General features: G+C 44.1%; 1 protein-coding gene across 1 annotated transcript in view; it reads left to right on the top strand.

The window, feature by feature from the left end:
* LOC126109447 (uncharacterized) overlaps positions 1-24,056 on the top strand; it is a 62,229-nt gene that overhangs the window by 24,981 nt on the left and 13,192 nt on the right. Inside the window, exons 3-4 of the mRNA XM_049914477.1 lie at positions 11,047-11,190; positions 21,696-21,865. Of these exons, the coding sequence (XP_049770434.1) occupies positions 11,047-11,190; positions 21,696-21,865 (314 nt within the window). The remainder of the gene's footprint in view (positions 1-11,046; positions 11,191-21,695; positions 21,866-24,056) is intronic.

The following is a 24,056-nucleotide window of genomic DNA, read 5'->3' as shown; positions in this document are numbered from 1 at the left end:
GCAGGGACGATGGGACTGCAACATGGGGCTTTTCGGTTCCCCATATGCGCCAGTTCTGTTTATTGATGAAGCCGTCCAGGTAAAAATAAGCTTCGTCAGTAAACCAAATGCTGCCCACATGCATATCGCCGTCATCAATCCTGTGCACTATATCGTTAGCGAATGTCTCTCGTGCAGCAATTGTTGCGGCGCTGAGGGGTTGCCGCGTTTGAATTTTGTATGGATAGAGGTGTAAACTCTGGCGCACGAGACGATACGTGGACGTTGGCGTCATTTGGACCGCAGCTGCAACGCGGCGAACGGAAACCCGAGGCCGCTGTCGGATCACCTGCTGCACTAGCTGCGCGTTGCCCTCTGTGGTTGCCGAACGCAGTCGCCCTACCTTTCCAGTACGTTCATCCGTCACGTTCCCAGTCCGTTGAAATTTTTCAAACAGATCCTTTATTGTATCGCTTTTCGGTCCTTTGGTTACATTAAACCTCCGTTGAAAACTTCGTCTTGTTGCAACAACACTGTGTTCTAGGCGGTGGAATTCCAACACCAGAAAAATCCTCTGTTCTAGGGAATAAACCATGTTGTCTACAGCACACTTGCACGTTGTGAACAGCACACGCTTACAGCAGAAAGACGACGTACAGAATGGCGCACCCACAGACTGCGTTGTCTTCTATATCTTTCACATCATTTGCAGCGCCATCTGTTGTTGAAAATTGTAACTACTGTAATTTCGAAAGTTTGTCCGCCTGAAAATGTACTGTTGTCCCAAGCATATTGCAACAAACGGTGTATTTCTATCGCTGCTCGTTTAGTTTTTATTGCCGTTTCAAATATACCGGTCATTTTTGAAACACCCTGTACCAGCAGTAAGCGATGTAACAACAGCTTCAGACACTTGTTGTCTTATATAGCCGTTGCAGACCTCAGCGCCGTATTCTGCCTGTTTACATATCGCTGTGTTTGAAGACGCGTACCCACAACAGATCCTTTGGCATGGCAGTTCATTTATGTATGTGAGGAGGACTACATCTGGGATGATAGTTTCAAAGATACCGACAAAAGACGTATAACAGTGGGGCATAGTGCCCCTCCCCGCGAGATATCGATGGGTACCTTTTTACTGCCTTTTGCTGTGAAAAGGATGGTGTCGAATCAATCCTGTTAGAATAACGTTATGTGCTGTGTATTAAAAGTTGTCATGTTTAGATACGTATGCCGAACGGCGTTAATGAATGTGGATCGTTGTTCTCGCTCGCGTTTTCTATAACAGTAGTTACGCATTAAAATGACAAACGGTGATGGCGTACATTTACGCGTATCTATTGAAAACTGGAGTAGCAGAATCAGCTGATCGCGGTATAAATGGTAGTGACTCTATTGCAGCTAGATTGGGTAATGAAATTTTCTGTCAATAAATTTGCGGCTGTGTCACTCGCCACGAAGCAATTGTTAATGGTCGTGGCTGGTCAGAGGCTGTGCGAAGTACGATTACATATTTTGGCGTTAACTCGTGGCCCATTAAATAAACCCCTTGGGATGACCACTTGCAACATACTTTGTCGGGGTAAGATGTAATAAGGACATACAACTGGGTTTAGTTGGAGTGGGTGTGACGACAGGACCATCACCATCACAACAACAACAACAATGACAACAACAACATTCATTAAAAATCATTTCATCTCTGCAAATCATATTCAAGTTCCTGGCAGAGTGTTCATCGACCCACCATCACAATTATCTATTAATCCAATCTCGTACGGATCGTCGAAAGAACAAACACCTATATCTTTCCTTACGATCTCTAATTTCCCTTATTTTATCATGGTGATACTTTCTCCCTGTGTAAACTACTGGCCATTAAAATTGCTACACTAAGAATAAATGCAGATGATAAACGGGTATTCATTGGACAAATATATTATACTAGAACTAACATGTGATTACATTTGCATGCAATTTGGGTGCATAGATTCTGAGAAATCTGTAACCAGAACTACCACCTCTGGCCGTAATAACGGCCTTGATACGCCTGGGAATTGAGTCAAAAAGAGCTTGGATGGCGTGTACAGGTACAGCTGCCCATGCAGCTTCAACACGATACCACAGTTCATCAAGAGTAGTGACTGGCGTATTGTGACGAGCCAGTTGCTCGGCCACCATTGACCAGACGTTTTCAATTGGTGAGAGATCTGCAGAATGTGCTGGCCAGGGCAGCAGTCGAACATTTTCTGTATCCAGAAAGGCCCGTACAGGACCTGCAACATGCGCTCGTGCATTATCGTGCTGGAATGTAGGGTTTCGCAGAGATCGAAAGAAGGATAGAGGCACATCTGAAATGTAACGTCCACTGTTCAAAGTGTCCTCAATGCGAACAAGAGGTGACCGAGACGTGTGACCAATGGCACCCCATTCTGTAAACACAACCTAGATTCATCCGAAAAAATGACGTTTTGCCAGTCGTGCACCCAGGTTCGTCGTTGAGTACACAATCGCAGGCGCTCCTGTCTGTGATGCAGCGTCAAGGGTAACCGCAGCCATGGTCTCCGAGCTGATAGTGCATGCTGGTGGAAACGTCGTCGAACTGTTCGTGCAGATGGTTGTTGTCTTGCAAGCGTCCCCACATGTTGACTCACGGATCGAGACATGGCTACACGATCCGTTACAGTCATGCGGATAAGATGCCTGTCATCTCGACTGCTAGTTATGCCATTGGGATCCAGCACGGCGTTCCATATTACCCTCCTGAACACAACAGTTTCATATTCTCCTAACAGTCATTGGATCTCGACCAACGCGAGCAGCAATGTCACGATACGATAAACCGCAATCGCAACAGGCTACAATCTGACCTTTATCAAAGTCGGAAACGTGATGGTACGCATTTCTCCTTCTTACACGAGGCATCACAACAACGTTTCACCAGGAAACGCCGGTCAACTGCTGTTTGTGTACGAGAAATGGGTTGTATACTTTCCTCATGTCAGCACGTTGTAGGTGTCGCCACCGGCGCCAAACTTGTGTGAATGCTCTGAAAAGCTAATCATTTGCATATCACAGCATCTTCTTCCTGTCTATTAAATTTCGCGTCTGTAGCACGTCATCTTCGTGGTGTAGCAATTTTAATGGTCAGTAGTGTAGGTAGATGCCAACAAAATATTTTCGCATTCGAAGAATAAGTTGGTGATTGGAATTTCGTTAGAATATTCCACCGCAACGAAAAGTACCTTTTTCTTAATTAAATCCCCCATAAATCCTGTACCATTTCAGTGACACTCTCTCCCCTATTACACGATAATACGAAGCGTGCTGCCCTTCTTTGTACTTTCTCGATGTAGTCCGTCAGTCCTATCTGATAAGCATCCCACACCGCGCAGCAGTATTCCAAAAGAGGACGGATAGACCTAGTGTAGGCTGCGTCTTTAACGGATCTGTTACATTTTCTAAGTGTCCTGCCAATGAAACGCAGTCTTTGGTTAGCCTACTCCACAACATTTTCTATGTGTTCCTTCCAATTTAAGTTTTCCGTACTTGTAATTCCTCAGGTATTTAGTTGAATTTACAGCTTTTAGATTTTACTAATTATCGAGTAACCGAAGTTTAACGGATATATTTTAGCATTCATGTGGAGGACCTCACGCTTTTCGTTACTTAGCGTCATTTGCCAATTTTCGCACCATGCAGATATCCTTCTAAATCGTTTTGGAATTTGTTTCGATCTTCTGATGACTTTATTAATCAATAAACGACAGCGTCATCCGCAAACAACCTAAGAAGGCTGCTCAGATTGTTTCCCAAATGGTTTATATAGATAAGGAACAAGTAAGGGCCTATAACACTACACTGGCGAACGCCAGAAATCACTTCTGTTTTACTCGATGACTTTCCGTCAGTTACTACGAACTGTGACCTCTCTGACAGGAAATCACGAATTCAGTCAGTTAATTCAGACGATATTCCAGGTGCACGCAATTTCACTACAAGACGCTTGCGTGGTAAGGTGTCAAAAGTCTTCCGGAAATCCGGAATCAATCTGGAATCCTTTGTCAATAGCACTCAACATTTCGTGCGAGTAAAGAGCTGGTTGTGTTTGACAAAAACCATGTTTTCTAAATCTATGTTGACTGTGTGTCAATAGACTTTGTTCGGTTGTGCCACAACCGTACAAAGTCTATTGACACACAGTCAACATAGATACATAGATTTAGAAAACATGGTTTTTGTGAAACACAACTGTCTATCTCTCTCTCTCTCTTTCTCTCTCTCTCTCTCTCTCTCTATATATATATATACTCCTGGAAATTGAAATAAGAACACCGGGAATTCATTGTCCCAGGAAGGGGAAACTTTATTGACACATTCCTGGGGTCAGATACATCACATGATCACACTGACAGAACCACAGGCACATAGACACAGGCAACAGAGCATGCACAATGTCGGCACTAGTACAGTGTATATCCACCTTTCGCAGCAATGCAGGCTGCTATTCTCCCATGGAGACGATCGTAGAGATGCTGGATGTAGTCCTGTGGAACGGCTTGCCATGCCATTTCCACCTGGCGCCTCAGTTGGACCAGCGTTCGTGCTGGACGTGCAGATCGCGTGAGACGACGCTTCATCCAGTCCCAAACATGCTCAATGGGGGACAGATCCGGAGATCTTGCTGGCCAGGGTAGTTGACTTACACCTTCTAGAGCACGTTGGGTGGCACGGGATACATGCGGACGTGCATTGTCCTGTTGGAACAGCAAGTTCCCTTGCCGGTCTAGGAATGGTAGAACGATGGGTTCGATGACGGTTTGGATGTACCGTGCACTATTCAGTGTCCCCTCGACGATCACCAGTGGTGTACGGCCAGTGTAGGAGATCGCTTCCCACACCATGATGCCGGGTGTTGGCCCTGTGTGCCCCGGTCGTATGCTGTCCTGATTGTGGCGCTCACCTGCACGGCGCCAAACACGCATACGACCATCATTGGCACCAAGGCAGAAGCGACTCTCATCGCTGAAGACGACACGTCTCCATTCGTCCCTCCATTCACGCCTGTCGCGACACCACTAGAGGCGGGCTGCACGATGTTGGGGCGTGAGCGGAAGACGGCCTAACGGTGTGCGGGACCGTAGCCCAGCTTCATGGAGACGGTTGCGAATGGTCCTCGCCGATACCCCAGGAGCAACAGTGTCCCTAATTTGCTGGGAAGTGGCGGTGCGGTCCCCTACGGCACTGCGTAGGATCCTACGGTCTTGGCGTGCATCCGTGCGTCGCTGCGGTCCGGTCCCAGGTCGACGGGCACGTGCACCTTCCGCCGACCACTGGCGACAACATCGATGTACTGTGGAGACCTCACGCCCGACGTGTTGAGCAATTCGGCGGTACGTCCACCCGGCCTCCCGCATGCCCACTATACGCCCTCGCTCAAAGTCCGTCAACTGCACATACGGTTCACGTCCACGCTGTCGCGGCATGCTACCAGTGTTAAAGACTGCGATGGAGCTCCGTATGCCACGGCAAACTGGCTGACACTGACGGCGGCGGTGCACAAATGCTGCGCAGCTAGCGCCATTCGACGGCCAACACCGCGGTTCCTGGTGTGTCCGCTGTGCCGTGCGTGTGATCATTGCTTGTACAGCCCTCTCGCAGTGTCCGGAGCAAGTATGGTGGGTCTGACACACCGGTGTCAATGTGTTCTTTTTTCCGTTTCCAGGAGTGTATATATATATATATATATATATATATATATATATATATATATACAATTTTTCAAGCCAACGTCCCTATTTCTCAACACATACTCGCCGCACACGAATGAATAATGCGTAGTTAGAGAGGTTTCTTAACTGGCTTCTGACACAACATACTGGCTTACCGCTAAAACTTCCTATTTGTGGAGAGTTTTAACATAAAGGGGCGCAACTTAACAAATATACTTTGCGAAGCTAACGTATTAATCATGAATATGAAACTCCCCTTTCACATTATCTTATCACAAATACTATTTTATTTGTTTTTAAGTATTTATTAAGTAGATAATTTGTGTACAGCTTAATCACAGTTAATAACCGTCAACACTGCGGTAGTCCATTATGTAGCACAAAATGTCTTTTCTAAACGACAACATACATATTTGAATTGTGTTTCAGTTAATGTTACTGCAGCCTAATGTGCTTACTATAGATGAAATTTTTATCGATTTAAAGCTGTAGGTGTCCCTACTGGCAATCCATGATCTCTGCCCGTAGTACAAGTTGGGAAAAACATTCCGAATGCAAAAATAAATAAATAAATAAATAAATAAATAAATAATTACACGCAGGGAAATTTATATATAGAACGACGTACCATAATTCCTGATTAACATTTCACATATTTCGATTCATTTTTAAAGATGTTTTCTTTTCATTTCGACAATTACTCTTACACTATCGGCTACACTTATTATTTAAAACTGTTAAAGTTCGAAAACTTCACACGTGTCCTCTGATTCTTGAGAAATGGCCGATTCCTGTTAAGCAGCAGTTCAGGAGCAATGTCCTTACACGGCGAGCGTTCTGTAGACTTTCTTGCGATTTTTCGCTTCACAGCGCGCTAAATCTCGACAATACGACAAACTGCAGCCCACAACGATTGTCGTACATCACGAGCCCGTATTAATGCGCGCTCGCGGCGGTGGACCGAATATGCGGTGAAATCCAATAATACTCGACCGGAGGAGAATAAAACTAAAGAAAATAGAAGGGGAATATAATTTTTTTAAAAAATAATGGAAGGAGTGGGAAGGAGGTCCTCGGGCAGCACTGCTTGGGGACATAACAGGTGCTCGCAGAGCTGCTCGTGATTAATGTTGGCAGCCCTGCTGAGCACTGCCCCACCTATCGCTCGCATTCATTTGTCACAATACCTCGCCTAGCGCGGGATATCGCAAATGCGGAATGCGGCAACCCGCCGAGCGGTGAAGTAGGTCTCGCTTCCGGAAAAAAAGAAGATAATTAATGGCTTGGCTGTTATCTTCCTCTGGGTTTGCAGCTGCGGTGAGACTTTCTCTTTTATCTTGCCGACGCGCGCCGATGCCGAAATGATAACACCGTATGCAGACAACGAATGAATTTCTGGTGTAATTTTTATTTAGAAGAGGCGCTCTGCATCAATAGTGCTTTTTCTTTGTGATTTAATCAGGGAGACAACCAGATGTGAAAGGAATTTCTGCATAATCCGTAGCAGAATTACTCGAAACCACGGCCAAAACCCTCTCCTTAATAGAAATCAGTGAAACACATGAAGCCAAGACAGAAACAAAAAGTAAACAGTTACCATTAATCTCTGGACTGTAAATAACAACACAGTCCAACTGCGAAAAACTATTTTAATGACAGTCATTTTCCAAGCATTTCTAGCGTAGATGGGATTGTAGGCGCTCTGTGTTAATAGTATGAATACATTTACCGTTTTTTCCTCGTAATTTAATCAGTGACACAACCAGATCTAAAGGAATTTCTACATCATCCGTTGTACAATTCTTCGAAACGACTGTCGAAAACCTCTTCTTCGTAGAATTTAGTGAAACACATCAAAACTAGACAGACACAAAAAGTAAACAGTTACTCTTAATTATTCGGACTGTAAATAAAACAGCCCAATGACAAAAAAGTTTTTAATCACAGTCATTTCCCAAGAATTTCTGGTGTATGTTAGAGTGTTTTGAGATTTTTACTTCAATCCAGCTCTGTAACATAAGTTTAAGATATATTTTCTTATTCCCTTTCTGAATGATGGCTTTCACTTTGTATGTGCGTCAGTCTTTTTCTGAAATTACAAGATCTAATAAGGAAAATTAAGGGCTTCTTTTCCAAGGTAGGGCATAGTTATGTACCAAGGAGAAATATTCTGTTGAGTGTTAAAAGCGTCGTTTAAATTTAGACAACATTGTCAACGGTGCGTAGCGATCTGGTGCAAAACTTTATTAAAAGAACAGTCAAGATCGCAATAACATGTGTTTACTATTACCCGTTTCGCTTATGTTGAAGCAATCCTCAGATTTGTTGAGCCCCCTACGGCTGTTGCTGGCAGCTCCTCAGTCCTAAGAATCTGAGGATGTCTTCGACATGAGCCGAAACCGCTGATAAGAAAAAAAATATGTTAATGCGATCTCAACTGTAGTTTTAAGCAAAGTTAAAAGCGTTGCTATCAAGAACATTTTGTCATTACTGTATATAGTCTCCTGTAAGTTACATTATTACCTTACTACACATCAGTAATCTGTAAGTGCCGGCCGTTGTGGCCGAGCGGTTCTAGGCGCTTCAGTCCGGAACCGCGCGACTGTTATGGTCGCAGGTTCGAATCCTGCCTCGGGCATGGATGTGTGTGATGTCCTTAGGTTAGTTAGGTTTAAGTAGGTCTAAGTTCTAGGGGACTGATGACCTCAGATGTTAAGTTCCATAGTGCTCATAGCCTTTTGTGCCAATCAGTAAGTGAAATCAAATTAGGCAGAAGTGTCATTAAAAATCAGTTGTAAAATACATTTCAAAACAGAAGCTGCTGGAAACTAAAACAAATTTCCATTTTTAAGGCACATAAAATTTTTAAGATTTTAACGAAACTCAGTTCATTTGTTAAGTATCGCACATTTCATGGTAAAAGACCGTATTCTGTTTCAAGGTACAAGATGGTGCACGATCGACAGAATATGGCTTTACCGTCTGCCACGTTATCGAACCAGTTTTAAAAATATATAAAATTTACTTCCCGTGAAGTTGTGTGACGTACAGAACTAAAATACATCCGACACAGATGTAATATGTGACATACCACTAAAATGTATTGTTGTTGTTGTCCTCACTCAAGAGACTGGTTTGATGCAGCTCTCCATGCTACTCTATCCTGTGCAATCTTCTTCATCTCCCAGTACCTACTGCAACCTACATCCTTCTGAATCTGCTTAGCGTACTTATCTCTTGGTCTCCCTCTACGATTTTTACACTTCACACTTCCCTCCAGTATTAAATTGGTGATCGCTTGATGCCTCAGAACGTGTCCTACAAACCAATCTCTTCTTCTTGTCAAGTTGTGCCACAAATTCCTCTTCTCCCAAATTCTATTCAGTACCTCGCCATTAGTTACGTGATCTACTCATCTAATCCTTAACATTTATCTGTAGTACCACATTTCGAAAGTTTCAATTCTCTTCTTGTCTAAACTGCTTGTCGTCCATGTTTCACTTCCATACATGGCTAAACTCCATACAAATACTTTCTGACGCTTAAATCCGTCCTGGATGTTAACAAATTTCTCATCTACAGAAACGCTTTCCTTGCCCTAGCCAGTCTACATTTTATATCCTCTCTCCTTCGAACATCATCAGTTATTTTGCTCCCCGAATAGGAAAAAGGGTCTGACACTTTAAGTGTCCCACTTCGTAATCTAATTCCCTCAGCATCACCGGATTTAATTCGACTACATTCCACTATCCTCGTTTTGCTTTTGTTGATGTTCATGTTAAAGCCTCCTTTCAAGACACTGTCCATTCTATTCAACTGGTCTTACAGGCCCTTTGCTACCTCTTACAGAATTACAGTACAATTGGCAAACTGCAAAGCTTTTCTTTCTTCTCCATGGATTTTAATTCCTACTCCAAATTTTTCTTTTGTTTCCTTTACTGCTTGCTCAATATATAGACTGAATGACATTGAAGATAGGCTACTACCCTGTCTCACTCCTTTCCCAACCACTGCTTCTCTTTCATGCCCCTCGACTCTTATAACTGCCGTCTGGGTTCGGTACAAATTGTATATTGCCTTTCGCTCCCTGTATATGGAAAGATATAGACTGTATTTCCTCCCTTGCGCCATTTACGAGGAAAGGGAATTAGTAGTGATATATGGTAACCATGTGCCATTCGGTGGTTTGCAATGTACGCATAGATGTAATATACACTACTGGCTATTAAAATTGTTACACCACGAAGATGAGGTGGTACATACGCGAAATTTAACCGACAGGAAGAAGAAGCTGTGTATCACTAGTAGTGGAGATGACAGGCATCTTATCCGCATGGCTGTAACGGATCGTGCAGCCACGTCTCGATCGCTGAGTCAACAGATGGGGACGTTTGCAAGAAAACAACCATCTGCACGAACAGTTCGACGACGACGTTTGCAGCAGCATGGACTATCAGCTCGGAGGCCATGTCTGCGGTTATCCTTGACACTGCTTCACAGACAGGAGCGCCTGCGATGGTGTACTCAACAACGAACCTGGGTGCACGAATGGCAAAACGTCATTTTTTCGGATGAATCCAGGTTCTGTTTACAGCATCATAATGGTCGCATCCGTGTTTGGCGACATCGCGGTGAACGCACATTGGAAGCGTGTATTCGTCATCGCCATACTGGCGTATCACCCGGCGTGATGGTATGGGGTATCATAGGTTACATGTCTCGGTCACCTGGACGTCTCGGTCACAGTGGACGTTACATTTCAGATGTATTACGACCCGTGGCTCTACCCTTCAGTCGATCCCTGCGAAACCATAAATTTCAGCAAGATAATGCACGACCGCATGTTGCAGGTCCTGTACGGGCCTTTCTGGAGGCAGAAAATATTGACTGCTCTCCTAGCCAGCACATTCTCCAGATCTTTCACCAACTGAAAGCGTCTGGTGAATGGTGGCCGAACAACTGGCTCGTCACAATACGCCAGTCACTACTCTTGATGAGCTGTGGTATCGTGTTGAAGCTGCATTGGCAGCTGTACCTGTACACGCCATCCAAGCTCTTTTTGACTCAATGCCCAGGCGTATCAAGGCCGTTATTACGGCCAGATGTGGTTGTTCTGGGTACTGATTTCTCAGGATTTATGCCCCCAAATTGCGAGAAAATGTGATCACATGTCAGTTCTAGTATAATATATTTGTCCAATGAATATCCATCTATCATGTGCATTTCTTCTTGGTGTAGCAATTTTAATGGCCAGTAGTGTAGGAGCAAGATGATGCAGTACGTGAAAAGTGGTACCCACAGTTACTGGAGTGCGTGTTTTCGTGTGTGTTTGTAGAGATCTGGACTGTCAACGTGGCACGCCGACGTGAGGCTGGAGCCGAGGGACATGAGGGCCCTGAGGAAGGACAGCGCAGCCTTCGACGCCTGCCAGAGGCACGTGCAGCAGCAGGAGGACGACCAGGAGCTCGGAGACGTCTTGGTGAGTCCACCTCCGACTGGCCTCCCTGGCTTCACACACTACATACGGGGCGGGCAAAATAAAAGTGGCCGGGAAGATATTTCACGCACCTTAAGGTAGGCAACCCAACTTACATTTTCTACAACTGGGGTTGTGTATCTCAAGGTGCATCAAATATTTCAGGGATCTGTTCTATTTTGGCCGTCATGTACAAGGGCTGGATATGGAAACACAGTTATAATTTATTCATCCAGACTTTACTTAAAGACTTTCTTCATATTACACACACTCAGGATAATTACACCATATCTCGATCACCTTCCCTCAACCATATGGGAACATCAGCATCTCCATCTCTGTCGATGTCTCGCAAAGGCGACCCTACAGCACGAATAATGTCTTCCATTGAGTTGTAATGGATGCCATGAAGAGGTTCCATCTATTTGGCAAAGAGCTCATAATCACGTGGACTCATATTGTACAACCTCACATACGGAGGGCTTCCCGAGCACAGAGTGGTGTCGTGCTTTGTCATGGAAGACAATGGGATACAGTCCACCGGTGATCCACACACAGCAGGAAGGCAAGCAGGTCAATTCTCGTTTCGTCCCCAGGGACAGCCCAAATGGGGCCAGTCACTAATGACATCCCCACCATCACATGGTTCAAATGGCTCTGAGCACTTTGCGACTTAACATCTGAGGTCATCAGTCCCCTAGAACTTAAACCTAACTAACCTAACGACATCACACACATCCATGCCAGAGGCAGGATTCGAATGCGAATGTAGTGGTCACGCGGTTCCAGACTGTAGCGCCTAGAACCGCTCGGCCACCCGGGCAGCCTCCCCACCATCCCAAAACATTTTCACGCATCTCACCACTGCACGGTATGTCAACGCTGCATGCAGTCCCTGAAAACACTGTTGCCACTCCAACCACGTGCCACTTCAATCCCGTTCCATTCATGTTGTTCACGTTTCCTAAAGATACTCTATGGGTGCTAAAACTGCTCCCCCTTCCACCCCCCCCCACACACACTTTCAGACAGTACACACAGCAACTGACTCAAACACAAAAATGGTTCAAATGGCTCTGAGCACTATGGGACTTAACATCTGGTGTCGTAAGTCCCCTAGAGCTTAGAACTACTTAAACCTAACTAACCTAAGGACAGCACACACATCCATACCCGAGGCAGGATTCGACCCTGCGACCGTAGCGGTTGCGCGGTTCCAGACTGAAGCGCCTAGAACCGCACGACCACAACGGCCGGCGACTCAAACACAGCCATGACTGGTCAGTGCACTCCTCCAGTTGACCTGTCGCTCTCAGTTACGGACGGTGTGCACGCCATTTGGAACATGTCCTTCATGTTGAGATAGTGTTATGTCCATTATAATTATCCGGGCTGTTATGCCGTGGTCGGTTGATGAATTCTGTGTCGATTCCCAACGTTTCGTCTTCGAACCACCACCCACAACAGAAGCGGGGTGTTATCAAGACGTTAGCGGACAGAGCTAGAAATATTTGTGAACCTGAGTTGCTCGACGCTGAGATGGAACATCTCCACAATGCACTGATGAAGAACGGATATTCGTCCGCCGAAATAAAACGTGCCACGCTGAAATCGTACTGACGTACAGGCTACTGCAAAATCTAAGGTTTTCCTGACGTTTCTTAGAAACGTAACGGAAAGAATAGGGAGGATCTTGACGAAGCGGAATATTACTGTAATTTACAAGCCCACCAGGAAGATACAGGAATACCTTAAGCCTGCCAAGGACGCTCGCAAACCATTGGAAAAAGCTGGAGTGTATAGGATCCTATGCAGCTGTGGTGATGTTTATGTGGGTACCACTAAAAGAACTGTTTCTGAACGTTTGGAAGAGCACAAGGGAAATTGTAGAAGAGGTGAAACGGAACGATCAGCTGTTGCGGAGCATGCTTTCCAGCCAGGGAACCACAATATTCGTTTCGAGGAGACGCAAGTACTAGCGGCCACAAGCGGATATTACGAAAGGCTCTACAGGGAGGCCATCGAAATCGCTAAACACCCAAATAACCGAAAGGAGGAGGGCGTGAAATTATGGATGCCGGTGTTAAAGAAGATGTGTACCACCCGCCCACTACTGGGTGATGGCAACGGCGATCGACGGCGACGGACAGCGGCCAATTGCACTGACGTTTTCAAAACACGTGACGTCACGCCGCGGCGCGGGGGCGCCCGGGCAAGGAATTTAACGGTAGTCAGTAGCGAGCCAGTGGTTGTGTTGGACCTTCCATCGAGCTACTGACCCCTTTGAAGATGTCTCCCGCAGTCGGAGACGAAACGTTGGGAATCAACACAGAATTCATTAACCGACCACGGCATAACAGCCCGGATAATTATAATGGACATGGTATTTCCGGCCGTGAAAGTCTGCATTTTAGTATGAGATAGTGTTGGCACTACTATTTCTCCAACCCTCATATATACACAATTATTCATAAGTACCTCTAGGGATTCAAACGACGGCATTGAAACCACAAGATGTAAATAAAAATGAAACGTATCAGTGGGTACCACCACTCCAAGTTTCGATTGCTAATACATGCAACGGAATAGGTCCACAAGGGGGCATGCATGTCAGAACAGATAGACATAAACTAACCAGTCCAAACTGTCACAACGATTTAGTTTGCGCGCATTGATAGGCAACACAATGAGCACATTTCCAAAGTGGGCTGCTGACATTACCCTTTCCTGGGGAGTCGATGTCAGTGACTCTGGCGAATTGCGCTCTTGCTGCTTCACAGGCGGCATCCGTACAGTGCACTGGTGATGTCAGATAAAAGCTTGGAGGCATGCTCTGTCCACTGATGTGTGTCTATTTTCTGTATGTGCTGTGCTTTTCCTGCAGTTGTGTTCTGAAACTGCAGAGTTAGAGAACAGAACCTGTGAAGATGGCTGTGAGATGAACTTAATGAAAGAGCTTAAACACTTTCTGTAGGTTCCTTTTAAGGTTTCCCCTGGGGATAGAGACCACAATAAAAACATCACCTCAAAACAGAGTTACACTTATTATCATTACATAGCTATCATAATGAGATACGAAGCAATAACTAACCATAATACTAAAAAACATCATTGTCACCATTGAATGTAAAAGTTATCTATGTCCACAATGGCAGTTTCGCCCTTACGGACATTAACAGGAGATGTACTGCAAAAGGCTGTGCTTTACCATACGTCAGACACTTAAGGCTCTACTGATATATAGGGTGATCCGCTGATAGTGACTGGACGAAATATCTCACGAAATAAGCATCAAACGAAAAAACTACAAACAACGAAACTCGTCTAGCTTGAAGGGGGAAACCAGATGGCGCTAGGGTTGGCCCGCTAGATGGCGCTGCCATAGGTCAAACGGATGTCAACTGCGTTTATTTTTAAATAGGACCCCCTTTTTTATTACATGCCGCTGTAATAGTCACAAATGTATAACTACGTAGTATCACGTAACATTCCGCCAGTGCAGACGCTATTTGCTTCGTCATACATTACCCGTGTTAAAATGGACCGTTTACCAATTGCGGAAAAGGTCGATATCGTGTTGATGTATGGCTATTGTGATCAAAATGCACAACGGGCATGTGCTAGTATGCTGCTCGGTATCCTGGACGACATCATCCAAGTGTCCGGAACGTTCGCGCGAATAGTTGCGTTATTTAAGGAAACAGGAAGAGTTCAGCCACATGTGAAACGTCAACCACGACCTGCAGCAAATAATGATGCCCAAGTAGGTGTTTTAGCTGCTGCCGTAGCTAATACGCACATCAGTAGCAGACAAATTGCGCGAGAATCTGGAATCTCAAAAACGTCGGTGTTGAGAATGCTACATCAACTTCGATTGCACCCGTACCATATTTCTATGCACCAGGAAATGCACGGTGACAACTTTGAACGTCGTGTACAGTTCTGCCACTGGGCACAAGAGAAATTACGGGACGATGACAGAGTTTCTGCACGCGTTCTATTTAGCGACGAGGCGTCATTCACCAACAGCGGTAACGTAAACCGGCATAATATGCACTATTGGGCAACGGAAAATCCACGATGGCTGCGACAACTGGAACATCAGCGACCTTGGCAGGTTAATGTATGGTGCGGCATTATGGGAGGAAGTATAATTGGCCCCCATTTTATCGATGGCAATCTAAATGGTATCCTGATTTCTTACGTTATGTTCTACCGATGTTACTACAAGATGTTACTGCTTGACAGAATGGCGATGTACTTCCAACATGATGGATGTCTAGCACATAGCTCGCGTTCGGTTGAAGCGGTATTGAATAGCATATTTCATGACATGTGGATCGGTCGTCGAAGCACCATACCGTGGCCTGCACGTTCACCGGATCTGACGTCCCCGGATTTATTTCTGTCGGGAAAGTTGAAGGATATTTGCTATCGTGATCCACCGACAACGCCTGACAACATGCGTCAGCGCATTGTCAATGCATGTGCGAACATTACGGAAGGCGAAATACTCGTTGTTGAGAGGAATGTCGTTACACGTATTGCCAAATGCATTGAGGTTGACGGACATCATTTTGAGCATTTATTTCATTAATGTGGTATTTACAGGCAATGATGCTGTAACAGCATGCGTTCTCAGAAATGATAAGTTCACAAAGGTACATTGGAACAACCGAAATAAAATGTTAAAACGTACCTACGCTCTGTATTTTAATTTAAAAAACCTACCTATTACCAACTGTTCGTCTAAAATTGTGAGCCATATGTTTTTGACTATTACAGCGCCATCTATCACAAAGCGAAAAAAGTGGTCCAACTAAAACATTCATATTTCTTTACGTACTACTCGAATATGTAATAAAATTGGGGGTTCCTATTTAAAAAAACGCAGGTGATATCCGTTTAACCTATGGCAGCGCCATCTAACGGGCAACCATAGCGCCATATCGTTTTCCCTTTCAAGCTAGACAAGTTTCGGTCTTTGTAGTGTTTTCGTTTGATGCTTATTTCGTTAGATATTTGGCCTGGTCACGATCAATTGACATATCTGAGATTTTTTACCATCTTACTATCTTTAACGTAAACCCCAACAAATTAGTGCTCTTGTATGTTGTTTACAAGTACAACTGAGGTAGCTGACATTGCAGGAGTAAGCACTGGTGGAAGGCTCTTGCAGATGTGTAATTCACAGATAAAAGACGTCGCTCAGAAACCGTTGGCCGACGAATCGTTAAATGTTTTGCCTAGTATCTTCCTAATTTTCTGACAGTAAAGTAGCAAGGACTCTTTGAAAAAATCGAGAACCTTCTCAGATACGACACTGCTTGAATACCGATATGTTGCTCCTCAAATAATCAGTACTGATGCCTTGTGAACTCCCATGGGAATCATATTGCTATCCACCCGACCTCACACGTAGGTGGGTGTCCCGATGTCGTTTTCCTTCCTGCCGGACTGGCTGTATTGCCTTGCTCACACCCAATCTGCGATGTTTGTACACGTTCTGCTTTACATATTTCCTTGTTTATGTCGCCACTCTGCGCCAGCTGAAATCGTGTCATGTAGTTGGGTTCTGTCACCATGCCTTCGTTGTTGTTGTTTGTTGTTGTGGTCTTCAGTCCTGAGACTGGTTTGATGCAGCTCTCCATGCTAGTCTATCCTGTGCAAGCCTCTTCATCTCCTGGTACCTGCTGCAGCCTACATCCTTCTGAATCTGCTTAGTGTATTCATCTCTTGGTCTCCCTCCACGGTTTTTAACCTCCGTGCTGCCCTCCAGTACTAAATTTGTGATCCCTTGATGCCTCAGAACATGTCCTACCAACCGATCCCTTCTTCTAGTCAAGTTGTGCCACAAACTCCTCTTCTCCCCAATTCTATTCAATACCTCCTCATTAGTTATGTGATCTACCCATCTAATCTTCAGCATTCTTCTGTAGCACCACATTTCGAAAGCTTCTATTCTCTTCTTGTCTAAACTATTTATCGTCCACGTTTCACTTCCATACATGGCTACACTCCATACAAATACTTTCAGAAACGGCTTCCTGACATTTAAATCTATACTCGATGTTAACAAATTTCTCTTCTTCAGAAACGCTTTCCTTGCCATTGCCAGTCTACATTTTATATCCTCTCTACTTCGACCATCATCAGTTATTTTGCTCCCCAAATAGCAAAACTCCTTTACTACTTTAAGTGTCTCATTTCCTAATCTAATTCCCTCAGCATCACCAGACGTAATTCGACTACATTCCATTACCCTCGTTTTGCTTTTGTTGATGTTCGTCTTATATCTTCCTTTCAAGACACTGTCCATTCCGTTCAACTGCTCTTCCAAGTCCTTTGCTGCCTTTGACAGAATTACAATGTCATCGGCGAACCTCAAAGTTTTTATTTCTTCTCCATGGATTTTAATACCTACTCCGAACTTTTCTTTCGTTTCCTTTACTGCTTTCTCAATATACAGATGCTTCTGTACAAATTGTAAATTGCCTTTCGCTCCCTCTATTTTACCCATGCCACCTTCAGAATTTGAAAGAGAGTATTCCAGTCAACATTGTCAAAAGCTTTCTCTAGGTCTACAAATGCTAGAAACGTAGGTTTGCCTTTCCTTAATCTTTCTTCTAAGGTAAGTCGTAGGGTCAGTATTCCCTCACGTGTTCCAACATTTCTACGGAATTCAAACTGGTGTTCCCCGAGGTCGGCTTCTACCAGTTTTTCCATTCGTCTGTAAAGAATTCGTTATCTCACTGAATCCTAGTTACGTTGAACTGAGTTTTTCGGCAATCGGTTCTGTACAGTTGTTTGAAAAGGAGTACATTGTGCTGCACCATGGAAAGTTACCAGCAATCTCATGTCTGTCGATAATAATTTTCCATTAAATTTGTGCTAGCTCTACTGTGAGACTAAGGTATCTAATCCACAACATTAGCCTCGACTGGACACTGTTCTGCACCCGCTTATTTTTACACTTTTATGAGGACTCTTCGATGCATATTATACTTGTGTTTTATATGCAAGCCTAAAAGAATATCACATTTGTTCTGTACTACAGGATTATGGTATGAGTAGCGTTTCGCCACTGTTTGCTGCACTTTGTAGAAATTTCAGTTGTCAGCTGCTGGCTTCTGTCATTAGTGTGAAAACCAGAACAATGCGAGTTGTGATAAGTGCAAGCAGCAAGAGGAGCACATTTTTCATTGTCAGGCACTGTTAGAAGATTGTTTAGGCACGCCGTGCGGTTCTAGGCGCTACAGTCTGGAACCGAGTGACCGCTACGGTCGCAGATTCGAATCCTGCCTCGGGCATGGATGTGTGTGATGTCCTTAGGTTAGTTAGGTTTAATTAGTTCTATGTTCTAGGCGACTGATGCCTTCAGTTCTAGGCGCTACAGTCTGGAACCGAGCGACCGCTACGGTCGCAGATTCGAATCCTGCCTCGGGCATGGATGTGTGTGATGTCCTTAGGTTAGTTAGGTTTAATTAGTTCTATGTTCTAGGCGACTGATGCCTTCAGTTCTAGGCGCTACAGTCTGGAACCGAGCGACCGCTACGGTCGCAGATTCGAATCCTGCCTTGGGCATGGATGTGTGTGATGTCCTTAGGTTAGTTAGGTTTAATTAGTTCTATGTTCTAGGCGACTGATGCCTTCAGTTCTAGGCGCTACAGTCTGGAACCGAGCGACCGCTACGGTCGCAGATTCGAATCCTGCCTTGGGCATGGATGTGTGTGATGTCCTTAGGTTAGTTAGGTTTAATTAGTTCTATGTTCTAGGCGACTGATGACTTCAGCAGTTATGTCGCATAGTGACCAGAGCCATTTTTTTTGTTTAGGCACCTCAAAAAAGGGAGAATATACAAGCGTTACCCACAACCTATATTGTACAAGCGTACAACATACACGGTAACTGGAGCACAATGCACGACATTTTCTCATGTTGATCGTGTCAATATGGGCGCTGCATAAGCACAAGTAAAACGAACTGCATAGAACAGAACCCATGCCTCCGTGTTGCAAAGGGAAGTGGTGTTTTCAAACCCTTAGACAAAAAAGTGTAGCAGTTTACATCATGTGTTACTGTCACAATGTTTTGAACTTGTCATTATTAATTTCCACGTCATAAAATACGAATTCCGAACTGTGAAACATTTTGGAAGCATTTCTATCAAATAAAAGTAAAATAAGAGTAAACGTTTATTTATTTCCTGTTCTCATAATATTAATTATATTGATTATTGTTAATTATATTGATTATATTAATCATATTGCGAATACATACAAATAGGAGGCTCAAACAAGGCAGCCAATACAGAGCCAACAGAAAAACTTTCGAAAGCGTACAAACTTGCACGGACGCACTACAGTTAAAGCAGCATCTCAAGACAGGAGAAACTCACGCACTACAATACAGTGGTACTACCTGAAGCTCTATATGTGTCAGAAACGACTACAATTGGGGCATCGGGCATCACAGAGACAGAAAAGGTAGAACGTAAAAACCTGCAAAAAATTTTCGGAGCAGTACATAGAGGTGGTACATGGATGAATAGGCCAACCAAAGAGCTATACAAACATACTGATAGACTCACAGATATAATCAGGAAATGTCGATTGATATTCTTTGGGCACATACACAGAACGAACAACCCAGACTCACGAAGAGGATTTTTGATGTACTGATGTAGTGAAAGAGAAAAGAAGAAGAAAACGTGATAAAAGGGGAAAATTGAGCACTCAGGTTCATCAGTGTCTTAAGGACAAAAATGTATAATGATAATAATTGTAATGCGATAGTTAGAAGTCAGTTATAGTGAAACAAAACTCGACGCTCATCATCGCCCTACTGCGTTTCTCATAATGTTTTTAGTGAAAGAATTACTTCACTATTTATGTCGTCGTCCAATATGCCAAAATATTCAGATAATTCAAATTACTTCAACATTTCCTTTAAAAAACGAGAAAAAAGAAAAAAATCCAGTTTTCAGAACAGGAACGGGTAAACAGTGACACTTGCCAGGAAAACAACATCATTTCGGACCATTCACTACAGTGCGAGTCAGCTTCCAATTAAATTGTATTCTAAGCGAGAGATTCGTATGCCTATCTAATAAGCAAACAATTCCGTTTAGTCGAGTGCAGAACATGAGGTTCACTTCGGCCAAATGCATTCCTTTGAGGTCGCTAATGTTGTGATTGTAAGAGCAGCTCACGAAACATATAGTCAGCCCCTTATCCTCCCATACGAAACAAAGTAATGTAACGGTGCGTCTGCTGTAAAGATGTGCACAGAAGAAATAACTTACCTAAATACACTGAAGCGCCAAAAAAAAAAAAAAACTGGTACACCTCCATAATATCGTGTACAGCCCCCGCTAGCACGCAGACGTGCTGCAACACGACGTGGCATGGATTAGACTTTCAAGACACTGTCCATTCCGTTCAACTGCTCTTCCAAGTCCTTTGCTGTCTCTGACAGAATTACAATGTCATCGGCGAACCTAATAGTTTTTATTTCTTCACCGTGGATTTTAATATCTACTCCGAATTTTTCTTTTGTTTCCTTTATTGCTTGCTCAATATAAAGCTTGAATAACATCGGGGATAGGCTATAACCCTGTCTCAGCCCCTTCCCAACCACTGCTTCCCTTTCATGTCCCTCGACTCTTATAACTGCCATCTGCTTTCTGTACAAATTGAAAATAGCCTTTCGCTCCCTGCATTTTACCCCTGCCACCTTCAGAATTTGAAAGAGTATTCCAAACAACATTGTCAAAAGCTTTCTCTAAGTCTACAAATGCTAGAAACGTAGGTTTGCCTTTCCTTAATCTTTCTTCTAAGATAAGTCGTAAGGTCAGTATTGCCTCATGTGTTCCAACATTTCTACGGAATCCAAACTGATCTTCCCCGAGGTCGGCTTCTATCAGTTTTTCCATTCGTCTGTAAAGAATTCGCGTTAGTATTTTGCAGCCGTGACTTATTAAACTGATAGTTCGGCAATTTTCACATCTGTCAACACCTGCTTTCTTTGGGATTGGAATTATTAAATTATTATATTCCTCTTGAAGTCTGAGGGTATTTCGCCTGTCTCATAAATCTTGCTCACCAGATGGTAGAGTTTTGTCAGGCCTGGCTCTCCCAAGGTTGTCAGTAGTTCTAATGGAATGTTGTCCACTCCAGGGGCCTTGTTTCGACTCAGGTCGACACTGTTTCATAAAATAGCCAACAAACAATAACTTAAAGGGAATACGTAGTATGAAAGTTACTTGGGCAAAAGCAGGGGACATAAAAAAATTGTGGGTTCAACGAACCCCCCACCCTTAGGCGTCCTAGGGTTAACAAGTCAGAGTATCTGGTGGTAAGTGCAGTTTCTGATTGCTACATCCAATACTGAAAGTACCCTCAAATCTGAAAATTCTGTTTAGCCATACGATTTACTGTCGTTATGAATGCATGATTTAATGGATGAATCAGTCAGTGGTGTGAACATTCCGTCCTTCCTTTGTCCAGCTGAGCTACATGTTCCTGGGGCGCGTGCTGCGAGTGGCACCTGCTGGCGACATCTTTGGCCAACAGGAGGAGCTGAGGACGAGTATCGAACGCTGGGTCGAAACGCTGCCCCTGCTGGTGGACACCAGTCCCTGGTCAAATGGCTACGCCAGCTGGTTCATACACATAAGGTGAGTCACCTGAAGCTAGAGCTGTGAGACCACAATAGACTATCAAAAGTGATGTAGGCTACGGCAGTTTTCCTAGTAGCTTTGGTCAGAAGAACATAAATGTGTCGCCGGCCGCGGTGGTCTAGCGGTTCTAAGCGCGAAGTCCGGAACCGCGCGACTGCTACGGTCGCAGGTTCGAATCCTGCCTAGGGCATGGATGTGCGTGATGTACTTAGGTTAGTTAGATTTAAGTAGTTCTAAGTTCTAGGGGACTGATGACCACAGCTGTTAAGTCCCATAGTGCTCAGAGCCATTTGAACCATTCATAAATGTGCCACCTGTACGTTAGGTGTGTTGCATACCTATCGGGCGTTACCTAATATCTATCGTTCACGTATGCGATCACTGTCTTATTACCGGGTGATCAAAAAGTCAGTATAATTCTGAAAACTTAATAAACCACGGAATAATGTAGTTAGAGAGGTAAAAGGTAAAGTTCTATGTACTGACTTGGCAGAAAATCCTAAGAAATTTTGGTCTTATGTCAAAGCGATAGGTGGATCAAAACAAAATGTCCATACACTCTGTGACCAAAATGGTACTAAAACAGAGGATGACAGACTAAAGGCCGAAATGTTAAATGTCTTTTTCCAAAAGCTGTTTCGCAGAGGAAGACTGCACTGTAGTTCCTTCTCTAGATTGTCGCACAGATGACAAAATGGTAGATATCGAAATAGACGACAGAGGGATAGAGAAACAATTAAAATCGCTCAAAAGAGGAAAGGCCGCTGGACCTGATGCGATACCAGTTCGATTTTAAACAGAGTACGCGAAGGAACTTGCTCCCCTTCTTGCAGCGGTGTATCGTAGGTCTCTAGAAGAGCGTAGCGTTCCAAAGTATTGGAGAAGGGCACAGGTCATCCCCGTTTTTAAGAAGTTGCGTGGAACAGATGTGCAGAACTATAGACCTATATTTCTAACGTCGATCAGTTGTAAAATTTTAGAACACGTATTATGTTCGAGTATAATGACTTTTCTGGAGACTAGAAAACTACTCTGTAGGAATCACCATGGGTTTCGAAAAAGACGATCGTGTGAAACCCAGCTCGCGCTATTGGTCCACGAGACTCAGAGGGCCATAGACACGGGTTCCCAGGTAGATGCCGTGTTTCTTGACTTCCGCAAGGCGTTCGATACAGTTCCTCACAGTCGTTTAATGAACAAACTAAGAGCATTTGGACTATCAGACCAATTGTGTGATTGGATTGAAGAGTTCCTAGATAACAGAACGCAGCATGTCATTCTCAATGGAGAGAAGTCTTCCGAAGTAAGAGTGATTTCAGGTGTTCCGCAGTGGAATGTCGTAGGACCGTTGCTATTCGCAATATACGTAAATGACCATGCGGATCGGAAGTTCACTGAGGCTTTTTGCGGATGATTCTGTGGTGTATCGAGAGGTTGTAACAATGGAAAATTGTACTGAAATGCAGCAGGATCTGCAGCGAATTGACGCATGGTGCAGGGAATGGCAATTGAATCTCAATGTAGACAAGTGTAATGTGCTGCTAATGCATAGAAAAATAGAACCCTTATCATTTAGCAACAAAATAGCAGGTCAGCAACTGGAAGCAGTTAATTCCATAAATTATCTGGGAGTATGCATTAGGAGTGATTTAAAATGGAATGATCATATAAAGTTGATCGTTGGTAAAGCAGATGCCAGACTGAGATTCATTGGAAGAATCCTAAGGAAATGCAATCTGAAAACAAAGGAAGTAGGTTACAGTACGCTTGTTCGCCCACTGCTTGAACTCTGCTCAGCAGTGTGGGATCCTTACCAGATAGGGTCGATAGAAGAGATAGGGAAGATCCAACGGAGAGCAGCGCGCTTCGTTACAGGATCATTTAGTAATCGCGAAAGCGTTACGGAGATGATAGATAAACTCCAGTGGAAGACTCTGCAGGAGAGACGCTTAGTAGCTCGGTACGGGCTTTTGTTAAAGTATCGAGAACATACCTTCACCGAAGAGTCAAGCAGTATATTGCTCCCTCCTACGCATATCTCGCGAAGAGACCATGAGGATAAAATCAGAGAGATTAGAGCCCACACAGAAGCATACCGACAATCGTTCTTTCCACGAACAATACGAGACTGGAATAAAAGGGAGAACCGATAGAGGTACTCTAGGTACCCCCCGCTACACACCGTCAG

This window comes from Schistocerca cancellata, chromosome 12, assembly GCF_023864275.1.
Source record: "Schistocerca cancellata isolate TAMUIC-IGC-003103 chromosome 12, iqSchCanc2.1, whole genome shotgun sequence".
In the NCBI taxonomy this organism is placed as follows: Eukaryota; Metazoa; Arthropoda; class Insecta; order Orthoptera; family Acrididae; genus Schistocerca; species Schistocerca cancellata.
Note: the sequence above shows the minus strand (reverse complement) of the source record. Positions and strands in the feature narration are given on the sequence as shown.